Source organism: Cololabis saira, chromosome 15, assembly GCF_033807715.1.
Source record: "Cololabis saira isolate AMF1-May2022 chromosome 15, fColSai1.1, whole genome shotgun sequence".
NCBI classification, from domain to species: domain Eukaryota; kingdom Metazoa; phylum Chordata; class Actinopteri; order Beloniformes; family Belonidae; genus Cololabis; species Cololabis saira.
In genome coordinates this window covers 32,447,467-32,461,118 of record NC_084601.1, presented here as the reverse complement: position 1 = coordinate 32,461,118, position 13,652 = coordinate 32,447,467, and the positions used below count along the sequence as shown (strand labels likewise).

The following is a 13,652-nucleotide window of genomic DNA, read 5'->3' as shown; positions in this document are numbered from 1 at the left end:
TTCCGGTATATGTGTATATATTTAATATCCAGTCGTTGTGCGGGGCTCATAATATAAAATATGATTTGGTGAAATGACATGTCATTATGGGCCGTTTGTCTTAAATTGAACGCTATAGTCTTGTCAGTTGGAATGCCATAATTAGGCATAAATATAATTCTTTTAATGGGAAGCAATCACTGCTCATTTTTGCAAATTCAACTTTACTATTATTCTTTTCTGATTATATTTATGTTGAGTCAAAATCGACCTTATTACTTTATGAACAAATAGATTTTTACCTACAACCCCCCAAAAAAACGTAACTATCCCTGATAAATCACTGTAAACCTAAAGAATGTTAATGAAGAGCTTTATTTTGGAAGGGAGAGGTCCAACAACACAATGTACAGTTCAAAAACATAAAATCTGATGGTAAAAAATTAAATGTGAACTATAAAACTGAGTTGAAAATATCAAAACATGCATAAATCAAATGTGTAAACAAAAACTCAGTATAATTATATAAATCTTGTTTTCAGAAACAGTGAGAATATGTCATGTCACTTTTGAAATATAATACATCTTCTGTTTTTAGGATTGTATTACAAGACACTTTTCCTGAAATACATACGCCGATTAAAATGCAACAGATTGACGAACTTCCATTTAGTAAAAACTTCATTAACATGCTACGAATGAAGTTGAAATGACATCCAACTTTAATAAAGTGAGCAGAACTGGAATACATTAAATTGAGACGTTCTTTTAAAGTGAGTTCAGTGTTATTCGAGGTGTTAGTGGTGACTTGTGAAACAGACAGTGCTACACAGATTACTTTAACAATAATCAAAAATATTCACTGCCTAAATATATTTATTCCACATGTAGTTACACTTGAGTATTACCTCACTTCAAACACAAGACAAGCATTAGTTGGCCTCCATTTCTACAGCTATCCTGCAGGTCATCTCCTACTCTGGTAACTCCACAGTCATTCTACCCTACGGTTATCTCCAATGAGTACTTTTGCCATAACTAGTGCAGGTGTGACAGGTGTTGATACATGCAATGATTATGCACAAATACATAAATTGCACCGCTAAAAGCCATTTCAGTAAATCTTGCAAGACTGAAACAAACAGTGCAGACAGCTCCAAACAAGATGCATATTAAGCGCTGTTCATCGCAGAGAAGAAAAGACAAAAGCATTCTTGTTTGAACTTTTGAGTTGTCAAAGTGTAGTTCAATGAAAATAAATAAACATATTTATACAGACGGAGTAAATCCTATAAATAAAAATATCACTAAAAGCAACAGTGTCAGAGTATCTTTAGATGCATTACAATGTTTGCCGCTCCTTAAAGCAGTTTTTATATAACCAGCCCAAGAGGTGAGGTAGAGGGTGATGATGTGACAGACTTATGATATAAGGCAAGTTGGGACAGTTTATAGCGGCTATAGCAACGCTTCACAGCCGAATCCTAAACCGCCAATAGCATACCAGTCTGGGCGATCCGTGATTTTCTTCTGCACAATGGATTGTTTGGTATTTATGTAGAGCTACAGCAAAATTAATTAATATTTACATACAGTACACACTACAGCACAATGGAAACGGAGTAAAGACAGGTTCACACACTGCATTTGTATGGAAGCTGCTACATGACTGGCCAAAATAACACTTAAAGGCACCACTTACTTCAGAAAAACGTTTATATATAATTCCCCTGTTAAATTCAACTGGATTGAAAAGCATCAGGGAAAATCTGAACCCGGAAAATTCAGGTTCCTGGTCGTATTTGGGACTATCTGGTTTGTTTTTTAGGGAAAAGATGCAATCCCCTCTCAGTTTGATAGCTGACACCGGCCTCAACTCTTTCACATCCAATCATCAGGTAATGAGGCCCGTGTGGGCAGGATCTGATTATCATGAAAGAACTAATCATTTTATAAACGTCAGTATAAAAATCGTGTCATTTTTAGTTTGTAAGCTTTATGTTTTTGTTGGTTTGTCTAAGAGGCTGCCAGTAAAGTGAACAACATTTCCTGAGCTTTCACCACACCACAGTCTGCTTCTTTGAGAAAAGACGTTTAACATTTAAAATGACCATCGAAGGGAAACGGTCAGATAACGGTCCTGATCGTAATTGAGATGGTTTAGAGTGACTGAAAATACATCACAACTAAACTAAAACAGAACATAGCGTACTGGATTGACAAAATCTTAAATCTGAACGAAACACATTGTGTGTTATTAGTAAGGGACGGTTAGTTTTTTTTCTATGCATGTTTGCATTACATGTTAATGCTAAGATGCACTTAAGGTTTGGCAGCAAGGCAGTGAGAAGACAGGCAGTTATGGAGGAGACGTTAGTGTACACGGACAGGGGAGACGCGAGGACAATAATGCAAGCGCACACATTACAGTAACAAGGAAAGGAGGAAGAAATGAGACATAAAATGAAATATCAAAGTTTGAAATATGGCTGGAGTTAAAAAAAAAAAACGTTTCCAACATGGAAAATAATTCATTTAAAATGTTGCTGTTTTAATACTTAATAAATGAATGCAGTACCAGAGTGCATGATTTCAGCTTGAGAGAGTATAACTTCACTGGCCGGGTTTCCCAGATCAGTTAAGTAGTTCTTAACAGCGAAAGACTTCTTTCAAACCTTCTTAAGGAGCCTGTGAAAGAAAATCGCGTTTCCCAGAGTCGCTCTTAGCTTAAGTATCTCTTTCATTAAGAAGGAAATGAAAGATGCTGCTGACCCAGTCTTTACAACCATCTTAGTGAACAAAGACTCACAGATCCAGCCGCGTCAGGCAAAACAATATTACACCAAGCAATGAGATATTAAAACAATGCACCCCGCACAAGTTTTTATCTATTTTATACTTTAGATTTATATTGTTTAGCATTTATTGGTGACAGCAAAGGGGGGGGAAAAAAAGAAAAATAAGGAATAACAAGTGTGTTCCTGTATATGCTTTATGCATTACGCACAAATAAAACGATCATCATGAATATCATTTATTTGATGATTTGGCTGCTATACAACATGTTCTCGCTGCAAATCAACCGCGTCACCGTGCGCGAAGCAGAACTGTTTTTATGAACGCATTCGTGCGTCAGCACTTCAGTCCCCTGGACGTGTGTCGGACCGCGCTGTCCAGGCAGCCGGGACACCGATCCTCCTGCGCCGCGCCCGAGCGCATCTATGTGATGACAGGGAAGCAGCAGCTGATCAACGGGATCCTTTGATGAATCGTTCATTACAGTCTCAAATATAATCAATGGTGTCGGTTTATATTAAAGAATCTTTTTGCCCAGAAGAAAAAAGAGCGAAGACAACGACCCATAACTATTTTCTTCTCTTGAAAAAACCCACCTGCGGGATGCAGCAGCATCAGAAGAGCAGGAATACATGCGTGGCGGGGATGATCTCTGCAATCTGAAGCCCTCTATAATTGTAAAAAGAATTTCACTTATCACGGGTTCTTTTTGGAACATAACCCCTGCGAAAAACCAGGGTTTGCTGTAATTCCACGTTGCGATTTGCGAAACTCGCCTTCTCTTGGCTCATGTTTTTGAACGCACACACACGCCCACCCCGTTTACTCCCGGTCTCCGTGTGTGGGGAAAAAAAGCCTCACTGTAGCCAGAAATAACGGAGTAACGCACCGTTTGGATGAAAAAGGGTCATTGAATTATATTTATCATCTTAATTTTTTATTATAACGCACAGGCAGCAGTGAATTAGTGCGTTAGGCAGCAGTGCTGCGTGTGAAAATGCGCTGATAGTGATCGGTGATCGATTTGCCTGGCATCGATTCATTTGGTTTCAGAACCGTACAGCTGCTCCAAAGAGCGTCTGAAAGAGCGAAACTAAAGGACGGTGTTAAGAAGTCATCTGGGAAACACCCGTATCTTAGGGTTCTCTCTTAGTTCAAACCTTCTTTGAACCTCTCTTAAATCCTTAAGAGAGGTTGGATCTGGGAAACCCGGCCACTGTAGTTATAAAGTAACTGTATCTGCAACCATAATGAGTTTAACTTGAATAAACTGGTGTCAAAAACCAACAACTAAGGAACGGATGATTACAATTTTCACAACACGGCAGCATCGCAAACCAGCAGCGGGACACAGCGACAGACAACGAGGAAGAGGTTTTTTGATGGCGGAAGTAGACGGGGAATCCAGGCAGCTGGTGGGACGGAGGGAGCACGGATCTGCCTGCACGCTCGCCTGCACGGCCCTTCAGCCCGTACGAGAGGACACCTGCAGGAGGGAGGACAAGGGCAGAAGAGAGAGACAACTGGCTGTCATTAAAGGACAGAAAAGCGAGTCTTTGCTCCCTAAACACAACGTGGAAAGGAAGTGCGCTCCGAAGCGGACGGGTCACCTGAGAGATGTTTTTTTTTGTTATTAACTATTTTATTTATGTATGTGACATTTAATAGTTGAAAACCGATAACATAATATTCTTTTTCCATACATAATATTTTTGTATGACACAGAAAAACAAAATAAAATACAAATCAATCATCACCCCCATCCTCCCTCCCTCCTCCCCTCGGACCAGCCAAATTACGTAATACATAATTATTTTGTATCACATTTGCCTTGTGTCAATATATACGCAGACAAAGTACCTATATATTTACGCAAATATACCACATATAAATACAAATCAATACACCAAGCCAAAGAAGAGCACCTTATAAGGTCAAGTACAATTTTACAACATGTTTTGGAGCACCTCTGCGAATTGAGACCATGTATTAATGTTCTTCTCTCTCGCACCGTGTAGCCGGGCCGTCGGGAGTTCCATATAAACAATATCTAAAAAAGTGAGAGCCCATTGTTGAAATGTTAAAGTATGAGGAGTTTTCCACCTCATAGACACAATTTTCTTTGCTGCTGTTTATCCCGCAAGAAAGATGCGTTCTTGTGTACATTCCAAATGCAACTGGGAAATATCATTTAATAAAAATATGGTTGGGGATGGTATAATGTTAATAGTAAAAAGTAATGAGAGTTTAGAAGCAACCATCCTCCAAAACTCAAAAACTCCTTGGCATTCCCAAATCATATGAAAAAAAGTATTTCATTGGAGGTACACAAAGTACAGTATGGAGTATTTAACAATTTCATCACACATAACCTTCGAGGAGTTAAATAAGTTCTATGTACATAATTTAAATGAATTAATTGATGGTACCTGAGAGATGTTGACCCCGGTCAGCTTCTCAATGGCGTCGGGGAGGCGGGTCATGATCTCCAGCACCTCTCCGGACAGCTTGGCTGCACCCACCTCCCCCCCTCCGCTGGACACCATGGTGATTTTATTGGCTTCACACAGAGGCCTGCTGACCTCCTCCGCTATCTGGAGTGAGCCGCACATAAAACAGTTAGAACTGATCGCAGATTTGAACTCCAGAAACTCCTTGAACTGTGTGAACTGTGCGCCGTCTCTCACCAGAGGAAGTTTCTCCAGCAGCATGTCCACCATGGCTCCGTCCTTGTACTCCCGGAAGGCCTCTGCCTTCTTTGACATCTGCTCCGCCTCGGCGCGACCTTTGGCCTCCACGGCAAACGCCTCAGCCTCACCTTTAATCTGAAGGAGACGGATACAAAGTGAAAACCACACCACGTCCCGGTCATCTCTTGATACAGCTTTTATCACTTTCAGGCATCTCACACATCAGGAATGATGACAAAAAATCGATTTTCCGATTCAAAATCGATTCTCATATTAATTCCTAAAAATCGATTCTTATGTCTAAAGATCAATTTTTTTGTATTTTTTTTTTTTTTAATTGATTTATTTTCATTTTTTTTTTTTTTCATCATTACATTTTCGCCCTGTGAAGCGGTAGCGTTAATAAAGCGCTGGTTTTTAAAACTCCTGAACTGAATGAACTTTTATTTCGACAAAATGCTCCTAGAGGGGTCACTAAAAGTCGGGAACACTGCTAAAATTATTTGTTTACTGCATGAGCTGTTGCAATTTCCTTCTTTTTTTTGCACTTTAAATGGATATTGAAAGGCCTATTTGAGTTATTTATTTCTTAGTTATTTCACAATAATTATTGTGAAATTATTATTTAACTAGTTATTTTACAATCAGATAATTCAGGTAACTGAAAACATTTTTATAACACTAACCCAAATCAATATCGAATCGAATCCTGATCATCGATTCTGAATCTTAAGAATCGGAATCGAATAGGTTCTTGACATTTGAATTGATACCCAGCCCTAATGACACTAGCTCATAAGTGGATATCATGACAGAAGTAATGATAGAAAAACATTCCAAAAGAGAAAACAAGAGAAAGAGGGAGTGGCTTAGCAAGAGAGCAAACAAGAATAAATCTTGGACACGCCGGTAGGAGCCCCCACTGAGCTAAATAAGCCAAAGGTTCCTAAGTGTCCCTTTAAAATGAAGAGAATAAATCCAGATGTTTCAACTTAATGTTCAAAATACACGTGTTTATGTCCCCATGTTCCCGGAAACCTTTCCTATGTCTGTTTTACCCAAGAAGCACCTCTGATTTGAGCCGTTTTTAAACGCATGCTGCAGCACTGAAATGTTCAGAATTTTCCAGAAGACCTACATGTGGATTTTACCCAGACAGTGAGCAAACACTTATTATCCCGAAGAGCCTTTAAAGCCAGAGCGGCTGATTCCTACTCTGATCTTCGACCGACTCCTCCACACCGTTACTGTGACTCACCTTGATGGTTTCAGCTTCAGCCTCGGCCTCCATGATCATCTTCAGACTGCAGAGACAGGACCAAAGAGAGGCAGAAGATTCAGCAGGTCTGTGTTAGGGGATTTACTGTGCTTCAACAATACCATTACTCCACGATGAAACGTGACAGATAACAAAGAACCTGCTTCAGTCAGTTACCATACAAAATAACAGCTTAGATTAGGTATTAAGTTATGATAATCAATACTAAAAGGGACATTAGAAGTGTGTTTTTTAATGTATTAGGCATGTTTTTATTTCCATTCAAAGGAATTACTTTATTAGGTTTCGCAACAGTTTGCAGCAATGTTGCTATGAAACCATGAGATTGTTTTCTTTCCTATGAATTTTCCATTTTTGGTTGCAAATTCTGGTCAAAGTTTTACCCTCAAAGTCCCGAGTTGTCCCAAGCTGACAGATAAACGCTTTGATCTGCGGATCAAAACCAACCTGTGCTGAAAAACTAAAATAAAAATCCCTCCATGTGGGTTTATCTTGTCTACAGAGCAGCAGTTCCACACAAATGACATGCACTGAAAACAGGTCATGTTCTCGGTTGAAAAAATAAAATAAAAACAAAGATCTCCTATGTCTTTTCCTAAAAACTGAACCTCCTTTTCTTGTTTCTAAAGCTCATATGCATGACATTTTCAGGCCATTCTGGGAACCTTCCTTAGAGAAAGAAATGAAAGCATCTGCAGGAGAAAACTGACCGCTGCGCCTCAGCCAGCTTCTCCAGGCGGTACCGCTCAGCCTCGGCAGGTTTCTTCACTTTGGCCTCTAGTTCCTTCTCCCTGCGCGTGATCTCCTGCTCCTGGAGCATGATCTGCTGTGTCCGCTCAACCACTTGGACCTGCATCTTCTCCTCCTCGATGCGCTGCTTCGTCTTGGCCACCTGGGAAAGGAAAATGAACAACACACTTACGGCGTACACAAACAGGTGATGCTGAATTTCTGTATTCATTATTATACAGTAACAGATTTGATGTGTTACGGTGTTTAATCAGATCGATGCCGCGTAAAGCGCTTCACAACTGCTTCTCATTCACTCCCTGCACCTGCAGCTGGTAGGCCATCTCAGACTCGGCCTTCTTGGTGTTCACTTCAGCATCATAGGCTGCCTTCTTCAGCTCGTAGTCCCTCTGGGATTTAGCCATTTCGATCTCGTTCTTATATTGAGCGGATATTTTCTCCTGCATTGCATGGGCTTCCTGCAGGGAGACAGAGCGGAGCAGAGAAATGAGGAGGACGGCAAGGATCGATGGAAACGACCCCTGAAAATACATCATGGAGGAAGAAACTACAAGTGCAGAAAATAAGATAAGATAAGATAAGATAATCCTTTATTAGTCCCACAGCGGGGAAATTTGCAGTGTAAAGCAGCAAGGGGATAGTGCAAAACAAGAGGCATCAATAGAAATAATAATAATACAGTAATAATATCAGAGTATAACACACTATAAACAGTAGTGAAAAATGAGCTGCATTCACTTTTGTTTTTCTCTAAACAGCTCAATCCCTTTTAGCAGTTGCAGTAAAGCTTATTGTAGCCTGTAGTAAAGAAAATGTGTAAGAATTAAATGTTTGCGGCAGCTTCACAAGGATGCGATGCGTCTCACCCTGATCACAGCATCTCTCTTGTTCTGGGCCTCGCCGATGCGAGCGTCTTTCTGCACCTGGGCGGTCCGAGCCTTTCCCAGTGAGTGCAGATAATCCTGCAAAATCAGAATTAAAAAAAAAAAGGTTTGCGTGTGTAGTGTCCTTTTCTCTTAAAATACTGGAAACCAGAACTCTGTTTTGACACAAACCACCTCAACACCAGAGATGTTTTTCTTTTTCTTCAAACTTTTCTTTTTAACATTTGACAACAAAGAGCTACCTGGTCATCATGAACATCTTTGAGAGTGTAGCTGACCACGCTGATGCCCATGTTGACCAGATCAGAGGAGGCCACCTTGAAAACCTGCTCCGAGAACTTCTTGCGGTCCTTGTAGATTTCCTGAAAGATAAACATATTTCCTGTAGATTGAATTCAATTAAATTCAATTTTATTTATATAGCGTCTATTACAACAGAAGTTGTCTCTAGGATCTTTCCAGAGACCCAGAACATAAACCCCCGAGCAATTATTACATAAACACTGGTAGGTAAAAACTCCCGTAGTGGGAGAAAAACCTTAAGCCAAACAGTGGCGAGAAAAACTCCCTTAGAACTTAGATGTTCAAGCCGGAGTGCTGTCACGGCACAATTTACACTTTAATCCAAAAACACCCGCTTGGTTTTTGTATAGTATGTCCACTTGCCCTGCCCTTTGTTTGTGTGCTCAATCACACCACTATTATGGTATAAACAGCTTTACAGCTTTTCAGTCTGTGCACCTGTAGAACCAGTTTGGACAGAAACTAAATGTTGTGATGGAAAAAAACAAGACTGAAGGGCATTAAGACAATCGTTACCTCAACGGTGAGGTGGGCGATGATGGCCCGCTGGTGGCCCTCCAGCGTCTCCAGGGCAATATGAGCGATTTCAGGCTCCGACTTCCCCATGAACATCTGGCACGCTGCAGCCAGCATCTGCTTGTTCTGACCCTGGATCTTCATCTGGAGAGAAAAGCCACTCATTAGAAGTGCCGGAGGTTTCTGTAAATGTGCATTTATTTAAGCCCACTGACACACACTCACCTGAGCAATCCCGGTGACGGAGACGGGCACGCCGTGGCGGGTGTACACCTTATCGCTCTTTACATTCAGAGTCAGAGTGTTCAGGGAAATCCTGGTTAAGACATCAGGCAGAACGGGATTATTGGAGGATTATAAATTTCCTTAATGGCTTACAATAACTTGTCTTGCTTCCATTTTTATTGCATTACACTGTTTTGCAAACGCTGAGGATCAAAACAGGTGCAGCACTCAGGAAACTAAATACTAGAAGTGCCACAAAAGTAGCAGTATTTAAATCACAAGAGTTGATTGTTAATTTATTTAAAATGTTTTCACAGATGAAGAAAAAGACACAAGAAGAAGTTAAACTGGTGTTTATGTGCAGCACATGTTATTACTAACAGTTAAATGGAGATGGGCTGTAATCAAACTCCGTCCTTCATCACAACAGCATGACACAGCATTTATTTTTACTACCATAAACTATGTTTTTTTTGTTTTTTTGTTTTTTTTTTAAATCATATGCATTTTACACAATGTTTCTTCCAAAAGGCAAAAACAGCCCAAGTGGGCAAATTGTGATTAAAATATACTGAAATATTAGGAATAAAAATGAAAAAACTAAACAACCACCTCTGTAATTTCTGAAAGCAGGGGATGACGAACACTCTGCCTCCAGCTATCATCAGCGGAGGAGACCGACAGATGCCTGGGAGGAGATGGAGACAGAGCAGAGCATTAAACCATCACAGAGCAGAATGGACCCAGGTTCTGTCGGCTGTTACCGTTTAGGCCTGAATTACAGTTCTGCGTTAAATCGACGCAGAGCCTACGCCGTAGAGTACGCAGCGACGCGCAACGTACGCTGTGCGTCGCCGCGTATTCTACGCCGTAGGCTCTGCGTTGGTGTAAGGCGGAACCATAAATCAGCCTTTAGGCTGGGGCTCTTTTCTGTTTTTTTCTGTTAAATAAAAGCCTTGTTGTGAGGAATACAAGTCGTGTCTTCCCTCATATCATGACAGAGCCAAAGCATAAATCAGACATCAAACTGATATGACACACTTTGAACTGACTGTTTACATTAAAAACGTGTGTGTAAATGACTGAAAAGAAGAAGTTATTCTCACCTGACACCACCATCGCCTCGTTGGGACCGCAGGTGTAGAACATGCTGACTGACACTCAAAACCCTGAAAAACCAAACAAAGTCTCTCATGCACCAATGGAAACATCCAACATTGACATCTATTAAAATAAACATTATTTTAGTGTTTGTATTGGGGGTAAAACAGGTATCCGCAGTACTCGAGTTGTAAAAAAAAAAAGGGGGGGATGGTGGATTTTATCATATGAGGACAGATAATTTGTGCTGATTACAAATAATATAATATATTACAAATAATAGCACTGACCAAAACACCTGCAGAAATACTGCAGGAATGACATAGCAGCAGTTAAATGCAGCCTTCTGTAAGCTTTAAATATCCACTGGGCTTACATCAAATACATCAAAACACAACAATAAAAAACTGTTTTCTGAACTTATCAATATGACTCTGTCCTTCAGGATAAGTAAAATGGATCACTGCAAAAACTCAAAATAAGAATATTTGTCCTATTTCTAGTTAAAATGTCTAATTTTAGTAAAAAAAATCTTATTAAGCTTAAAACAAGACTCATCACTGGAAAAAACAACAATTTTCACCTGTTTCAAGTAGATTTTCACTTGAAATAAGTAGAAAAATCTGCCAGTGGAACAAGATTGTTTTGCTTGTAATGAGAAGATAAATCTTGTCCCACTGGCAGATTTTTCTACTTATTTCAAGTGAAAATTTACTTGAAACAGGTGAAAATTGTCAAATAAGTTATATTTCTGGTGATGACTCTAAATGTTGAAATAGCAGTAAAACATTCATTGATGAAATGAATGAGGGATGGAAAGGGGGATGATTTGGACCGTTTTTATTTCATCCCCCCTCAACTCGAGTACTGGGTATACGTCTTTGGCAGTAATCTGGGTGGAGGAGGGAGGCAAGGATGGAGGGATGGAGGGGTTGGGATGGGAGCCAGAGCACACCAGCAAATCTAATTTACACAAGCATTGCGCAGTAAAATATCAAAGAGAAGTCTAACATAAATAAATAAGAGAAATACCACAAAGCTACGGCGTCTAAGCAGTAACGAGAAACTGATAACAACCAGCTATGAATCCATTTACTTGATTGATTTCCCTCATTTGTGTTCGAATGTGGATAAAAGGCCCGATGTAAGCGTAAACTTACCGCTTAGGAAAAGAAACGATGCGACTCAGGTGGGCTGATGTTAAACGAATAACCGAGTTTTGGTTGTATTTTGGTTGAATTTGCTGCAGGTTTATTGCAGGTGATATTTATTACCGACAAACGCGAGATGACGCGATGAAGCGACTGCAGCTCCGTCTCTGAACCCGCCCATCCGCCGAGCGGCGAGAGGTCGCCCTCTGGCGGCGCGGTGCGGAACTGCACCCGCTCCCCATTCAAGACGGGTTCAAAATAATCATACACTGCAAAAACTCAAAATCTTAACAAGAATATTTGCCTTATTTCTAGTTAAAATGTCTCATTTTTAGTAAAAAAAAAATCTCATTACACTTAAAACAAGACTCATCACTGGAAAAAACAACAATTTCCACCTGTTTCAAGTAGATTTTCACTTAAAATAAGTAGAAACATCTGCCGGTGGAACAAGATTTTTTTGCTTGTAATGAGAAAATAAATCTTGTCCCACTGGCAGATTTTTTACTTATTTCAAATTAAAATTTACTTGAAACAGGTGAAAATTGTCCAATAAAAAGTTATTTTTCTGGTAAAAATTAGACATTTTAACTAGAAATAAGACAAATATTCCTAAAATTTTGAGTTTGTGCAGTGTAGTAACTACAGCCAGCCAGAAGTGTTTGCTTACATTTTTAAACATGTTTTTATTATATTTTCACAAAATTCACAATAATACAGTAAGAAACCCCATTTGGCAGTACTACGTAAAAAACACACAACCAGAAACAAGACAAGGGCAAGGACATAATATAAATAATAAATATAAATAAAAGAAACACATTAAAAAAATGAAAAGAAGCTAGTAACGGAAATCATAATAACAATAACAAACTAGATAGTAAAAAAAATTAAAAAACAAAAAATAAAGAAAATAAATAAATAAACTCAAAATACAAGGCATAATTAAAATTTAAGTATTTAAATAAAGTATAATTATCTCCACGATGCCTCTTCAGAGGTCACCTCATAGTATATTCATGTTCACAAGGCCTCATCAATATCATCATTTTTAAGAAAAGCTAAGAACTTTCCCCAAATGTCATCAAACTCAAAGTGCTTTTTCTTAACACAGTAGGTGAGTTTTTTCAAAATTTTAAGTATGTTGATTAGAGCCATTTGTCTATTTACTGTACAGTGAGCAAAAATAACCGAGTCAAATTCCCTGTCTTGTTTGACCTGACTGGGCCAAAAACCTGATTATGATCATAGAACATATCATTTCATAGCACTTTCCAGTGTCATAGCTGAGCTGTAAGTGAATTAATCAATCAACAATTGACACAGGATTTACATAGTCAGCGAACACAATCCCATTCTCTAACAACAAAGAAAAGCAGAACATCTGTAAAAAAGATTAAGATATGCCTACAGGTTTTCCAGAGTCTTTACAAACACCAGGAAACTGGACCATGTTACACCTGTCATGAAATCACTACACTGGCTTCCAGTGAGTCAAAGGATAGAGTTTAAAATCTTACTGCTGGTCTACAAAGACCTAAATGGTCTTGGACCAAAATACATGCTTGATCTGTTAGTTCCTATGAAGCTCCCAGACCCCTGAGATCATCTGGATCTGGTTTGTTGTGGTTCCAGAACCAGAACCAAGCAAGGTGAGGCAGCGTTCAGTTATTCTGCTCCTCACCGGTGGAACAAACTTCCTGTAGACCTGAGGTCTGCTCCAACTGTCAGCTCCTTTAAATCAGGCCTAAAAACATTACTGTTTACTGAAGCGTACTCTTACATTAAATATTTACCTGCTCTACTCTACTGCCCTTACTTTTTAACAACTTGTGCTTTTTATTATTTTACCTCTGTTCTTATTTTATTTCAATTTAATTTTTTATTTACTGTTTAATTGTGTTTGCTGCTTTTAATGTTGATGTAAAGCACTTTGAATTACCTTGTGTTGAATTGTGCTATACAAATAAACTTGCCT

The 13,652-nt window shown here is 39.2% G+C and overlaps 1 protein-coding gene and 1 long non-coding RNA gene across 2 annotated transcripts; one reads left to right on the top strand and one right to left on the bottom strand.

Moving 5' to 3' along the window:
- Positions 1 to 394: 394 nt before the first annotated feature.
- flot1a (flotillin 1a) lies at positions 395 to 11,846 on the bottom strand. Its single transcript, XM_061741380.1, has 13 exons — positions 11,684 to 11,846; positions 10,529 to 10,591; positions 10,035 to 10,110; positions 9,423 to 9,513; positions 9,198 to 9,341; positions 8,621 to 8,740; positions 8,361 to 8,456; positions 7,800 to 7,952; positions 7,455 to 7,636; positions 6,724 to 6,769; positions 5,463 to 5,600; positions 5,205 to 5,369; positions 395 to 4,261 (listed from the first exon to the last, which is right to left on the bottom strand). Exons 2-13 carry the CDS (start codon positions 10,569 to 10,571, stop codon positions 4,241 to 4,243), a joined length of 1,275 nt encoding a protein of 424 aa, XP_061597364.1. The 5' UTR covers positions 10,572 to 10,591; positions 11,684 to 11,846; the 3' UTR covers positions 395 to 4,240.
- LOC133460670 (uncharacterized) lies at positions 6,686 to 10,222 on the top strand. The gene is made up of 3 exons (XR_009784146.1): positions 6,686 to 6,809; positions 7,396 to 7,681; positions 10,056 to 10,222. It is a non-coding gene; the product is annotated as an uncharacterized LOC133460670 (long non-coding RNA).
- Positions 11,847 to 13,652: the final 1,806 nt, after the last annotated feature.

Bases quoted from the DNA above. Each gene is read 5' to 3' on its own strand.
- flot1a (XM_061741380.1), bottom strand. From the start codon at position 10,571: ATGTTCTACACCTGCGGTCCCAACGAGGCGATGGTGGTGTCAG. The intron at 9,514-10,034 runs GTGGTTGTTTAG...TGTCTTAACCAG, and splicing joins TGCTTTCAGAAATTACAGAG to GATTTCCCTGAACACTCTGA. The intron at 7,953-8,360 runs GTGAGACGCATC...GTCTCCCTGCAG, and splicing joins AGAGAGATGCTGTGATCAGG to GAAGCCCATGCAATGCAGGA.